Source organism: Elephas maximus, chromosome 13 (assembly GCF_024166365.1).
Source record: "Elephas maximus indicus isolate mEleMax1 chromosome 13, mEleMax1 primary haplotype, whole genome shotgun sequence".
In the NCBI taxonomy this organism is placed as follows: Eukaryota; Metazoa; Chordata; class Mammalia; order Proboscidea; family Elephantidae; genus Elephas; species Elephas maximus.
This window is the reverse complement of record NC_064831.1, coordinates 30,923,608-30,937,709: the sequence shown is the minus strand read 5'-3', so window position 1 is coordinate 30,937,709 and position 14,102 is coordinate 30,923,608. Positions and strand designations below refer to the sequence as shown.

Genomic DNA, 14,102 nt, shown 5'->3' with positions numbered 1-14,102 from the left:
CCATCCTACTTAAAGAACAGAGCCTAGGAACGTTCCTTTTGCTTGAAATACTGCCCTACACTAAAAGCAGCCAGTGTCTATTGACAAAAACCATGGGCGAAACCATGAGTTTATTTACCCATGGGCAAGTCAACAAAACCGTGAGAGGCAATTGAGCGAGATTGTGTTTATTGTAGCAACTGTCAAGAGCATAAATCAATCTCTGCTTTTAGCCCAAGACAATGAGATTTAATACTGTCTTTTCCAATTCTTTTAATACCTTTGGTTTGCTACAATCACATTACTATTTCAAACAAGCCTTCATTTGTGACAAGCAATGAAAAGAAAATATCCTCAAAAGTAGCAAGATCAAACAAAAGCAGAAAGACCTTTCTTCGTGCTTTAGAATGGATGTCTAGTAACTCCCCGAATAATTTCCTGTTTACGTTTTTTCTTTTTTTTAACTTATGGCTTTTCTTTAGTATACTTGCCAGTAGTAAATTTCCAGACCTCAGTTTTTCCAGGAGTTTTCGGACTCAGCACAGTTCACAACCCACATTATTAAAAGCAAATTCATTATTTCTCTGTTTCAGCTGATTGAAAAGTTCTTTTACATGAGCTGCCAAAAAAAGTTTACGGTTTTCTTAATACGCCCGTTAAAGTTAGTAAATTACTGAGAGCCACACATTTTAGAAGACCAAGATTGTAGAGCACGATTAGCTAGCTGCAGGGAAAGCAAAGCCCCCTCTCCTTACTCTCCTCCTCCCCCGCAAAAGTTCTCATTTTCTCCACTTCTTTCACCGAAAGGATTAGGTTTTCCGGGTCGTCCCCTCCCAGCAGAGTTCTGTAGCCTCGGGCACTCCCCCTTTGCAGGCGATAGCTTACCCCAGCCAGTGTGGACGAGCGCAAGCACCAGGGCAAAGAGGAGCGCAGCCTGGGGAGACTTCATGGTAGCTCGCCTCGGCTCGGTCATGATGCTGCGCTGGGTTTCAGCCTCCTTCAAACGTGAACATTTCCTGTTTCCTGCTTGTTTGGGTCGGTGCTAACTTGAAGGAGAGGTGTTTGCCTGTTTTTTAGGAAGTGATGTAATTCTGCAGGAGCCTGTCAGACCAGCAAGGATTGCAAAAGAGCAGTTGTTCAAGCGCTGGTTCAGGGAGCCCGCCTCCCAGGTCCTTCGCAGTCCTCGCCCTGCCACAGCCTCCACTTCTGAAGCCGCCCCGGTAGAAACGGTGTTCATCGCTCAGCTGTTGTTGCTATCTGAAACTGGGGGTCCTGGACCACACACATTCTCCCTTTGTAATTTTGCTCATCTCCAATGAGTCCCAGGGTCTGCCTTCCAGTCCAGAACAGTCTCTGAGCAGTGCAAACTGTTGAGCTCTGGACCATTAGCCAGAAAGGTTGGTGGTTCGAAGTCACCCAGAGGCACCTTGGAAGACAGGCCTGGTGATCAACTTCTGAAAGGTCACAGCCTTGAAAACTCTATGGAGCTTGAAAACTCTTTGCACACCAGGGGTTGGCATATGTCAGAATCAACTCAATGGCAGCTAACAGCAAGAGACCAGAGCAGCATTGTCCCATAGAACTTTCTGTGATGACAAAAATGTCCAGAATCGATGCCATTCAATACGGTAGCCACTAGCCACATAGACTATTGGGCACCTGACACGTGGCTACCGCAACTGAGGAAATGACTTTTTTATTTCCTTTATTCTTGTGATTAAATAACTCCATGTGGTTGGACAACGCAGGCCCAGACAGCAGGTCCAACTGTACCATCTGAAAGCTGTCAGACCATTTCTCTCCAGTCAGCCCGCTCCTCCTCCTCTGGCCATTGAATGCCCCCTAGGGCTCATCCGGAGATAGAGGACCCGGAGAAATGATCTCTTAAATAGTCCTTGTCAGTCCCTGAGTGGTGCAAGCAGTTAATGTGTTTGGCTGCTAAGAGAAAGGTTGGAGGTTTGAGCCCATCCAGAAGTACCTTGAAAGAAAGGCCTGGCCATCTACTTCTAAAAAATCCACCATTGAAAACCCTGTGGAGCACAGTCCTACACTGACACACATGGGGTCACCGTGAGTCAAAATTGACTTAAGGCAACTGGATAGGTTTTTTGGTTGGTTTGTTGGGGCGGAGCGTGGGGGCAAACTACATTTCACCTTTCTTCCTTCTCATGTGACAACCAATTTCTCAGAAGTTCTTAGCACACTAAATAGGACTGTATTGGATTAGAATGGGGTTGGAAATCCTACTCAATTGAAACAAGGCAGGAAGAAGGTGTCTGTTTAGATCAATATTCAGGGGAGATTGGAGTGTGTTAGGTTTTGTGTCCTAACTGAAGTCCTTCCCTTGGTCTAGGTTTGCACAGACTTGCACAGAATGCAATTGTGTAACCATGTTTGCAGTGGAACCAGGAAAGACAGGCAGATAGAGAGAGGGGAGCAGACACCCAGTTTATCTCTCAGCCCTTCTCTGCAGATTACCGTTTGAGTCACCACCTTCTGGTTGCCTTTTTCTTCAGCGATCTGGTCAACGGAAGTCCTCGGCCCCTGTCACAGCCGTTAATTTTTCCTTTAGTGCATGGCTGCTTTTCAATGTCATTAGTCACTGTTGATGTCAGTTCTTATCCACAAGGAATAGGTTGGTAATTCGTGTAATGACCAGTTTGTTAATGGATTTACAGTATGCATTTTAATGTCTTAAACTGGCAATTAAATTAATTCCTGATAAAGTATACGTTTGTACTTTAGGTGACAATGCAGAACCAATAGCAAAAGAAAATAGACGTGTGGAAAACTGGGTGATGATTTGAAAACAACAGGGAAAGAACTATTAATCAAACTCTCGCTGAGCATGTGAACACACCACTGGCTCCCAGACCGTCTCGCGCTGTTTGGTTGGCAATTATTCCTGGACCAGCACACGCTTCTCCAGCTGTGACACACACACATGAGAGAGAAGGCCCGGGGCTTGGGAGTTCGCTTCATCTTGTCTTTTGTGCCTTATTGAAACCAGTCCCAGAGTTGAGGCACGTGTGGGCAAGGTCGACAGCCTTGGTTTCTTAAATTTTAAAACTACAGCTCACTGTGGAAACTGTGGAGTCAGGTATCTGTGGCTAGACCACAAAAACAAAAACAAACCAGTTGGCTTCTGGTGGATTCCAGCTCGTGGCAACCCCATGTGTGCAGAGTAGAACTGCTCCACAGTGTTGTCAAGGCTGTGACCTTTTGGAAGCAGATCACCAGGCCTCACTTCTGAGGTGACTTTGGGTATGCTCGAACCACCAATCATCCAGGTAGTAGTCGAGCACTTCGAGGTTTGCACCACCCACCACAACAGGACTGTCTTATTCTGCAGTTCTCAGACAGGCCCCAGGATTTGGCCAAACAGCTCCTCAGGCTGTATTTCCCGTTGCTTCAAGCGTGCTGTCCTCTGCGTCTGAGCAGAGCAACACTACATCAGTTAGAATGATGTACAAAATAGGCTGAGGCGGTGGAGAAACCCTGCACAACTGTGTAATGCTCTTTAGACCCCTGTGCTCTGCAAGACCCTCAGCGTGATTAAGCTGGTCTTTCAGGGGAGAAAATTACCATCATTGATCGGAAAATTATGGCACCTCAGTGATCTCTTTGCTGCAGTTAAGATCACAGGGAGACAGTGTGGTAGGTGAAGGGCCATTTACTTCTGTTTGTTCTAATATGACCAACCCTTAATTTTGGCAAGTGGAAGCTCGTCCTCAGATTAAATCCTGATAACATTCGTGGAGGGAAGTCAGGGCCTCGGTCACAACCAAGAGGCGCTGTGAATGGCAGGCACACGGGCAGGGGAAGTTTGCCTTGTTGTCTGCTGTTGCCTTTCCAATAGTATGAAAGGAGTATGTTGTTGCTGTTAGCTGCTGTCCAATCAGACCCTGACTCGTTGCCACCCGTGCACAACAGAACCAAATGCTGCCCAGTCGTGCACCATCCCTCTGACTGGCTGAGAATCAAAGTGTTGCAATCCACAGGGTTTTCACTGACTGATTTTTGGAAGAAGATAGATTGCCAGACCTGTTTCCTAGTTTATCCTAATCTGGAAGCTCCGCTGAAACCTGTTCAGCAACATGCAAGCCTCCCCTGACAGCTGGGCGGTGGCTGCTCATGAGGTGAGTAAGACAGGAATCAAACAGAGGTTGCCCAGATGGAGGGCGAGAATTCTACCGCTGAACCACCCATGTCTTTCCCTGAAAGGAGTATGGTGCATAGGAAATGCCAGGAAGACTCAAAGGTGTCACCATCATCATCATGCTCAGCAGGGCAGAAAAAGACATCTGTTACTAGTTCTATCGTTGTTAGGTGCCATTGAGTCAGTTCTGACTCGTGGCGACCTATGTACAACAGAAGGAAAGACGCAACAGTCCTGTGCCATCTTCATAATTGTTGGTATGCTTGAGCCCACTATTGCAGCCACTGTTTCAGTCCATACTATTGAGGGTCTTCCTCTTTTTTGCTGACCCCCTACTTTACCACGCATGATGTCTCTCTCCAGGAACTGGTCCCTCCTGATAACATCTCCAAAGTACATGAGACAAAGTCTCGCCATCCTTGCTTCTAAGAAGCATTCTGGGTGTACTTGATCCAAGACAGATTTACTTGTTCTTCTGGCAATCCATGGTATATTTGATATTCTTATTGACTCAATATTCGATATTGACGCCAATTTAGTGGCGTCAATTCTTCTTTGTTCTTCCTTATTTCATTGTCCAGCTTTCACATGCATATGATGTGATTAAAAACACCATGGCCTGGGTCAGGCACACCTTAGTATTCAAGGTGACATCTTCACTTTTCAACACTTCAAGGAGGTCCTTTGCAGCGGATTTGCCCAGTGCAATGCGTCCTTTGATTTCTTGGCTGCTGTTTCCGTGGCTGTTGATTATGGATCCAAGCAAAATGAAATCCTTGACAACTGCAATCTTTTCTCTGTTTATCATGAGGTTGCTCACTGGTCCAGTTGTGAGGTGTTTTGTTTTCTTTATGTTTAGGTGCAATCCATACTGAAGGCTGTAGTCTTTGATCTTTATCAGTGTTTCATGTCCTCTTCAGTTTCAGCAAACAAGGTTGTGTCATCTGCATAATGTAGGTGTTAATGACTCTTCCTCCAATCCTGATGCTGCATTCCTCTACATATAGTCCAGCTTCTGGGATTATTTGCTCAGAATACAGATTGCTCAGCATACACACCTTTCCTGATTTTAACCCACATAGTATCCACTTGTTCTGCTTGAAAGAGTACCTCTTGGTCTATGTACAGGTTCCTCATGAGCACAATAAAGTGTTCTGAAATTCTCGTCCTTTCCAACATTATCCATAATTTGCTATGATCCACACAGTCGAATGCCTTCGTATAGCCAATAAAACACAGGTAAGCATCTTTCCGGTATTCTGTGCTTTCAGTCAAGATCCATCTGGCATCAACAACGATATCCCTCATTCCACATCCTCTTTTGAATCTGGCTTGAACTTCTGGCAGTTCCCTGTCATCGTACTGCTGCAACTATTTTTTAATTATCATCAGCAAAGTTTTATTTGAGTGTGATAGTAATGATATTGTTTCATAATTTCCGCGTTCGGTTGGATCACCTTTCTTTGGAATGAGCACAGATATGGACCTTTTCCCGTCAGTTGGCCAGGTAGCTGTCTTCCAGATTTCTTGACATAGACAAGTGAGTGCTTTCGTGCTGCACCCGTTTGTTGAAACATCTCGGTTGGTATTCCATGTATTCCCGGAGCCTTGCTTTGCGCCAGTGCCTGCAGTGCAGCTTGAACTTCTTCAGTACCGTTGGCTCTTGCTCATATGCTGCCTCCTGAAATGGTTGAATGTTGACCAATTCTTTTTGGCACAGTGACTCTATGTATTCCTTCCATCTTCTTTTGACGCTTCCTGCATTGTTCAATATTTTCCCCATAGAATCTTTTAATATTGCAGTGTGAGGCTTGAATTTTTTCTTCAGTTCTTTCAGCTTGAGAAATGCCAAGCGTGTTTTTCACTTTTGGTTTTCAAACTCCAGGCCCTTGCGCATTTCATTATAATACTTTACCTTGTCTTTGAAATCTTCTGTTTGGCTCTTTTACTTCATCATTTCTGCAATCACTTTAGCTATGGAATTTACTAGTGCTAGAGACTCTACTACTTTATACAAAAAGGTCCGGTTTTTACAATCAACTCTAGGTATTACAGAAGGGATCCTCATCCAGTTCCTCTTGCCTTCCTCCCTACCCCCTCTCCCTCCCACCCACTCCCCACACACTCCAGGAGCTCCAAAAAGAAGTGACAGTGGGCTTTCTGCCTTTGCAGCTGCAGCAGCTGGAGTCTTTGGAGCTGCAGCAGATTCATCCCGACCAGCCCAGATGCACTTGTCAGGCCCCCAGTGGCCTCTGTCCCTGCATTCTGGCTGCAAGTCCTGGTCAAGCTCTCTTCAGCTGGTCATTTGGAGAAGCTGCTGAAGGGTTTGAGACACCCCAAAGGCTTCCATCACAGGCCCCAGCCTTTAACTCCTCCTCCTGACAGGATGCTCCAGGGCCTGGGCAGACAGTCTGCTCCAAAAATGAAACTGAAAAGGATGGTGATTAGGAACTGGAGCAGCCATTGGTATATGGGACAAGCTATAGAGCCCTGGTCTGGAGGGCCCTTTGGGAAGCACCTGAGCAGCACCTAAGAGAAAGGACAGGACGTCAGCTGGGGCACTGAGATCCAGCCGTCCTCCTCTAATTGACCAGGCTCTCTCTGAGGGCAGGGGACTTACCTGTCTTGTTCGCCAGTCTATCCCCAGCATTTGGGACCTTGCTTAACATTTTTATGAATGACTCAGCAGATTCATGAGTAAGTAAGTGAAGAATTCTTTTATAGCAGCATTTTTTCATACTAGGTTGGAGGAGGTAACTACATCAGAATTACTGGGGGAACTTGTTAAAATGCAGACCTATCAAACCAGAACCTACTGTATTTTTAATGATGTTTGAGGGGATTTTTATCCCTGATAAATGTTGAGAACCACTGTTGCAGAGTTTAGTTTTTAGCTCATAGAAGGGTATGTCCCTTTTCTCAAACAGTAAGAAATAAATAGCACATCATGTTTTCCCTTTTTGCCTTGGCTTCCAGGAAGCCTGGAGCTGCATGTAGAGCTTGGTTGTGTGACTTTCGTTAGCCCAGGTTTCCAGGACTGTTTCCTTCCCTGGCTAACTGTAACGCATCTTTCAGGATTTAGTTCAGAAAACACCTCCGCCACGAAGTTGTCCCAGAAGTCCCACTCACCCTAGGCTGGGATACATTTCTCCCTCCGTCCCTATAACATCCTGCGAATATACCGAGGAAATCTGGCTGTGGCTCTGTCTCCCCACTTGGCTGCCCCTGTCTTACTTATCTGTGGTCTCCCCACACCTGTTAAAGGACCTGAGCTTCCTTCTACTTCATATTTCATTTCTTGTCAAATCATATCTTAATGTCTCCTCCCAACCCTCCCCAAGTCTCTTCAAGTATTTTTGGAAGCAGAACGTACACCATTAATAAATGCAGAGTATGGTGCAGAGGTTACGAGCTCAGCTGCTAACCAAAATGCCAGCAGTTCAAATCCACTAGCCGTTCCCTGGAAACCCTGTGGGGCAGCTCTACCCTGTCCTATCGACTCGACGGTGATGAGCTTTTTTTTTTTTAAATCTATACAACAGTCCACTTTAGAGTGATAAATCCAGATTAGTGGTCTCAATGTTTTTCTTTTTTTAGCTGAAATATTTCATTTGTTTGCAACTGAGCTTGTTAACACTATATAATGAAAATGTACAAAGAATAATGCAGTTTTTGGTTAGATTTGTCAAAGACGTTCATTAATAAGGAATCTTCGAATGTGAGTATTCCAGAAATTTCTCTAAACCATCTGATCAGAACAGCTGTCTCTGAATATTACCTTTGGAAGGTATTGGCATACATCTGAATTACATCAGAGTTTTTTAAAATAAGCCCTAATTAGAAAAACTAATCTGTATTCAAACTAAAACAATTTTAATAGAACTTTCCTTTTCAGAAACAATAATGAATGAAACAAGGCATTTCGTAAAATGTGGTCCTGAACAAGTCACAGTAAAAAATAAATGTATACATGACTCCCACCTCCTCAAAACAGAGGCTACTTTCTGTTCCTCAGCCTTGGATAAAAGGTGAAGAACGGCCTGGCCTGTAAGCAACTTCGGGCAGGGGGTTGCCAAAACAAAGCTCAAGCAGTTGAACATGGACACCTCTGAAAAGAATTTGGGGGAACCTGACCAAAGGATCCAAATTCTATTTGTAATGACTGATACAAAGGTAAGTGGGTCCTCCCAAGTAGCAGTGTGCTGGGGCCTGGCCCGGTCCTGCGCTCACCCATGCTATGTTCCTGAGCAAACACTGATACCCTTGCTCCCAGGGAGATCTTTTCCCCTTGGAGATTCAGTGTCCAGGGAGCTCTCTGCTTGGGTGAATGAGGTGAGCACAAACTCCATATGGGTATATTAAGGCTTGGAGTCAAAGTATTTTCCTAACACAGCTGGGCAAAGTCCATGTGTCAAATGGCCCGTCTCCAGTTCTAATTGCTCACTACATGTTTGCAGGCCTAGGACTGCAGACCTTCGCAATATCATCATAATCACATCTAATGTCCACCCTAACTTGTGATTCATATTCTGTGCCTAGAAACAGTCCCTATATTTAACAATACCTACACATAAAACAATCCACTGTTACAACTTATATGGTCACAAAACATTAATGGTCTTCTATAGACCAAGCAAATGTTTTTAACCATAATTGTCGTATATCAAATTCACAGCCCAAATCCCCAGATCAAAAAATTTGTAAAATACAAATAATAACTTAAAATACACATACACACGTATACATACATATACAGACATTCTCACACACACACTTCTTACAGAACTGTGCTTGGGGAAATTCAATTTGTTGAGTGCCACTGAAGGCATACTTTGCTAAACTGCTGCTCCAGGTATTTTGTTTGGAAAATCTATCCCAGCAGGGCACAGCTGTTTATTGGATGAGCAGAAAAGAAAGATACGCTTGTGGAAACCAGAAAGTTTGAAGTTTCAATGTTTTTCTTTTATTTGTTTTTCCTTTTCAATTTACCTTTCCAGATTCACAATTGATGGTGTCCTAACCAACTAAATCCTCAACGCCAGTGAAACTAGGAGCTACAAAGGTGTGGGAAAATCACAAATTACAATAGAATTAGAAGAGAAGCGAGGATGAACGAGTGTGGTGGCAGGACACATGAGTAGTGCAACAAAGCAAGGAAAGCTGAGAGGATGTTGTATGGGAGGAGAAGGCTGCGGAGGGTAAGCAGTGATCTGTTATTTATTATTTTTAATTAAAATAATCTTTTTCTTACTATAAAAATGATAATGCTTGTTGGGGAAAAATTAAAAATGCATATAAGCAAGAAAATTACTCCGTTTTTAAGTCCTTCCAGACTTTTTTCTGTAAATGTTAGCCAGTAGTATTATTTCTACTTCATTTCCAGGACTACCAGCTGGTATTGCTATGGTACTAACTGACTGTAGGGACAAAACTCACAGGTCACAAATTCAGGTATGGGAAAATGATAGCTTGCTCTAGTTTTCTACTGCAATCTCAATTTTGAACTCTAATTCTTCTGGTAGTGAAAAACCGAATACCAAACCCATTGCAACTGAGTCAAGTCTGACTCATAATGGCCCTATAGGACAGAGCAGAACTGCCCCACAGGGCTTCCAAGGCTGTAAATCTTTACGTACGCAGACTGCCACAACTTCCTCCCACGGAGCTGATAGTGGATTCAAACCACCAACCTTTTGGGTTAGCAGTTGAGCACTTTAACCACTGTGCAACCAGAAATCCTTAAACCAATTCCAAAAAAAAAAAAAAAATGCCTTTTGCTATCGGGACTCGTAGTCAGACCATATAGGACAAAGTAGAATTCCCCCATAGGGTTTCCAAGGAGCGGCTGGTGGATTTGAACTGCCGATCTTCTGGTTAGCAGCCCTAGCTCTTAACCACTGCGCCACAGAGCTCCACCTAAATACCACCACTTATAAATATATGCAATGACTTTAGTGATTCCCTAGCTATTCAGGATAACTCCAGTTATTTCAGTGTTCCCTCTCCCCTGCTATCCCCCTCACTTTTCTATGGGATTGCCTTGGGAATGACAAAGCGTTGGTATGGAGGGCTATCTCTAAAATGCAACCCTGGACCTTGGATTCTTAAAAGATCAAAAGTTAACTCTTCATATTTCTCTTTGAATTTTAGCTGCAGCCTTCTTTTCCTAGGCTAACTGGTCTAATTTGGCTAGTTTCAGGGGCTTTAGGAAGGTGTATGGGCCACCTGGGAGGCACAAATTGTTAAATGCTTGGCTACTAACTGAAAGGTTGGCAATTCCAGTCCACCCAGAAGTACCTCAGAAGAAAGGCCTGGTGGTCTGTTTCCAAAAGATCACAGCCACTGAAAACCCTATGGAGCGGTTCTACTCTGACGCACGTGGAGTTGCCATAAGTGAAACTGACTCAAGGACAACTAATTTGTTTTTACTTGGCTAAGAGGGTGTGTAAGCGCAGAGAGTCCAGGCAAACCCACATCACATCATTTATATATATATATATATATATATATATATATATATATATATATATATATATATACCCGCTGTCCACTGCCATCGAGTCGATTCCGACTCATAGCGACCCTATAGGACAGAGCAGAACTGCCCCAGAGAGTTTCCAAGGAGCGCCTGGCGGATTTGAACTGCCGACCTCTTGGTTAGCAGCCATAGCACTTAACCACCACGCCATATATATATATATATAAAAAAAAATTTATATATATATATAGTTATATATATATAATATATTATATATATATAATTTCATCTGCTATCCTGCCACATATGTTCATGATAATTTCAATAGCAATACAACTTCTTCCCGGCTGGGCTGCCCCCCGAGGCTCAGCTGCCCGCACTGAGAGCCATGCCTTGACCTGCATCGTGAGGACCCTGCGTCTTCCTGGAACTTCTTTCCCTGAGGCACTTGTGGCAGGACATGATGTGTGCACGTGTACACAGTCCCTGTCTTCTCTACCCTTGGACCCCAGCTGCCACCGCCCTCTAAGGAGAGTCCTGATACCGTGTCCCAACCCCAGGTCTTTTATTGATGGGGGGTGGGGGGAGAGGCAGACAGAGAGAGAAGGAGAATAAACAGAGAGAGAGATAAGGACAGAGGGAGCAAATGAGGCAGAAAGAGGAGAATGAGAGACAGAACAAGAATGAGAATGAGAGATAGAAAAAGAGAATGAGAGAGCAAGAGTGAGAAACAGAATGAGAGAGAATGAGAGAAACAGAAAATGAATGAGACCGAGAGAATGAAAGAGACAGACAGGGAGACAGAGAATGAGAGAGAAAAAGAAAGAATGAGTGACAGAAAAGACAGAGAGAATGAATGATGAGGAGAGAGAGAAAGCTGGCTCAGGACTGAGGCAGAAAGGCTCACATCTGGGAGAGAAGGGGCAGAGATAAAGGAGGATCTGAGGCAGTGTGAATCTGAGAGGCTGCCGGGTGTGAGCATGGGGAAGGAGAGGGCAAGGGCTCAGAAGAGTGGCTGTGGGGTTATGAACTGATCCCTCCGCGTGCTCTTTAAGGAGTGCAGCCGAGACTGGAATTCCTTTTCAGTTACTTTGGGCAGCAGGGCCAGGGGTCCTTAAAGACCACAGTGTGCAGAGACTGAGCCATGTGGGCCCCAGAGGTTTGGCAAGAGTCCTCCTCAGGCCCCAAGCTCATGGAGCCAGAGACCCAGACCATGAAATCAGGACATCTTCACGGTTCACAACCAGGCTGTACCAATCTGGACTGAAGCAAACCAGATTAAGAAAAAATGCCAAATTCATTCACTTGTGAAGCTGAATAATTCAAGGGCAGGTGTTATTTTCAGGTGTGGCTGGATCCAGGGGCTCAACTGATATCATCAGGTCTCCGACTGGCTCTGTCTCTGGGCTCTGTGGTCCTGAGAGTTATCTTTGTTCTCAGGAGCTGCTCCCCATGTAGTAGCAAGACGGCCACTGGCAGCTCTCTCTCCTAATAATTTCACCAAAGGCCCTGAGTAAGACACTCATCGGCTCAGTGGGGGTCACTGAACCAGCCGCTGAGGCCAAGGGGGTGTCCACTGAGATTGGCCCAATCTGGGTCACAGGTCCATCCCTGGGCATAGGAGTTTCCTATTGCTGCCGAAAAAAGGACCACAGGGATGGCTTTAACCAGCTGAATGCATTGTCTCACAGTTCTGGAAGCTATAAGTCTGAAATCAAGATGCCACCTTCGCCTTCTCGTGGACACCTTCTGGGGTCTGTGTTAGGGCCACAATCCTGGTGCGGGCTGCCCCGCACAAGTAGCACATACCAGCGTTGAAATCTTCCATCCACGCATGATCAGTGGCTCAACCCTGAGAAATGGAAACGCCACGCAGGCAAAGCCATGTTTATTGTCCTCAGTAACGGAGCCCCACCACGGTACTTGATGTATCATAGACAGTCAAGATTTTGTTGGATGAATCAATAAACCCAGGACAAACTGAAAAAAATAAAAACAATAGCAGTAGAACTAACTCCCCCCCGCCCCCCCGCCCCGGGCTGGAAGTGGCGTGACACTGTGGGTCCTCTGGACTGAGAAGCAGAAGTCCAAGTTTCCAGTCTCAGATCTTTCATTAACTAGATTCTCTGGGCCGCGTCTGCCTTATCTGTAAAACCGATTAGATGATCTCTTAAAGGCCCCAAGCTCCCACATTCCATGAGCCTCCAAGATTCCCTTTGGGGCAGGCTTCTGTAAAGATTTTCAGGGAGGTCAAATGCAGCTTCTGAAGACCTGGACCTGCTGGAACAAGCCAGCCCGTTTTTGAGCTGTTTCATCATCACTGAGACCCAGAAATGGAAGAACGTATTTACAGCCACAGCAGCACCGGGCCGGAGGAGAGCTATCGCACAGCTGATTATTACTGAGCTGAAATGGGACGGCCATAAACGTGGCGGGTTGGGCAAGCAAGACGGTTGTGGAAGTGGGGCCCGAAAGAAAAAAAAAAAAAAAATTGGAGCCCTGGTGGTGCAGTGGTTAAGTGTTCGGCTGCTAATCAAAAGGTCCTCAGTTCGAGTCCACCAGCCGTTCCTTGGAAACCCTATGGGGCAGTTCTAGTCTGGGGCAGGAGGGAGGAAATAAGCATGGGAATGCACAGAAAAGAATAATATGGTTCCTTCACTGTCCGTGAAGCGGCAGCCGCAAAGCCGATCTGAAGCCACAAACAATCGTCTTCAAGTCAGCAGCAGAGATCACTTCGGCTACAACCTCAGAGAGCACTAATGTCAGCAGCCGTGCTTTGCACCCAGAGGTCAGCCACAGTGCTAGTACATGGGAAGAGGTCACTTGCTTATAGGTTCTCTCTTTGTGAAAAATGACAATCCTGTAGAGTAGATGGAATCACTGTTCCTAGCTCTTCACATGCTCTCTGAATTAGAATTGTTCATCCATGCCCTCATGACTTGGCCGTTCCTTCCTCTAGAATGTAGTCGTTGCTAACTGCTGTCAAATCAGCCCCAGACTCATGTCATCCTCACACGCAATGAAGTTGGACTGTTGTGATCCATAGGGTTTTCACTGGCTGATTTTCAGAGGTAGGTTGCCAGGTCTTTCTTCCTAGTCTTACTTAGCCTGGAATAAGCAAAGTTTATTTCCTTTCCTGACTAATGTTGGGCCTGGCCATATATGACTTGATCTGCTCGAAGAAATATGGATGGAAGAGGTAATGTGCCAGGTGTGGGCAAAGGTCTTTAAGAGGCATCACATGATTTGGCTTTCCTTCTTGTGCTCCTGTGATCTTGCATTTCTGTGATCTGAGAACATGAGACCCAGAATGTGAAGCAGACCCCAAAGTGATCAGAAACCTAGATCTAGCCTAGCCCTGACCAGCCCAGCCTAGATCAGCCAAACGACAGCTGCCCTATGACCCATGTGCATGAAAATAAATACTTATGATTGTGAGCTATGGAGATATTTAGAATTGATTGTTATATAGCATTAGGACAGCAA

General features: G+C 45.1%; 1 protein-coding gene across 7 annotated transcripts in view; it reads right to left on the bottom strand.

Annotated features, from left to right (window-relative positions):
* The window catches only part of TMEM154 (transmembrane protein 154), a 103,402-nt gene extending 102,360 nt beyond the window's left edge, over window positions 1-1,042 (bottom strand). For 3 of the 7 annotated variants that reach the window (XM_049852765.1, XM_049852766.1, XM_049852767.1), the window contains exon 1: window positions 865-1,042. In XM_049852765.1, the coding sequence (XP_049708722.1) occupies window positions 865-952 (88 nt within the window). In that variant the 5' untranslated portion in view covers window positions 953-1,042. The remainder of the gene's footprint in view (window positions 1-864) is intronic. The other 4 variants (XM_049852769.1, XM_049852768.1, XM_049852771.1 and 1 more) reach the window with 3 other exon arrangements.
* Window positions 1,043-14,102: the final 13,060 nt, after the last annotated feature.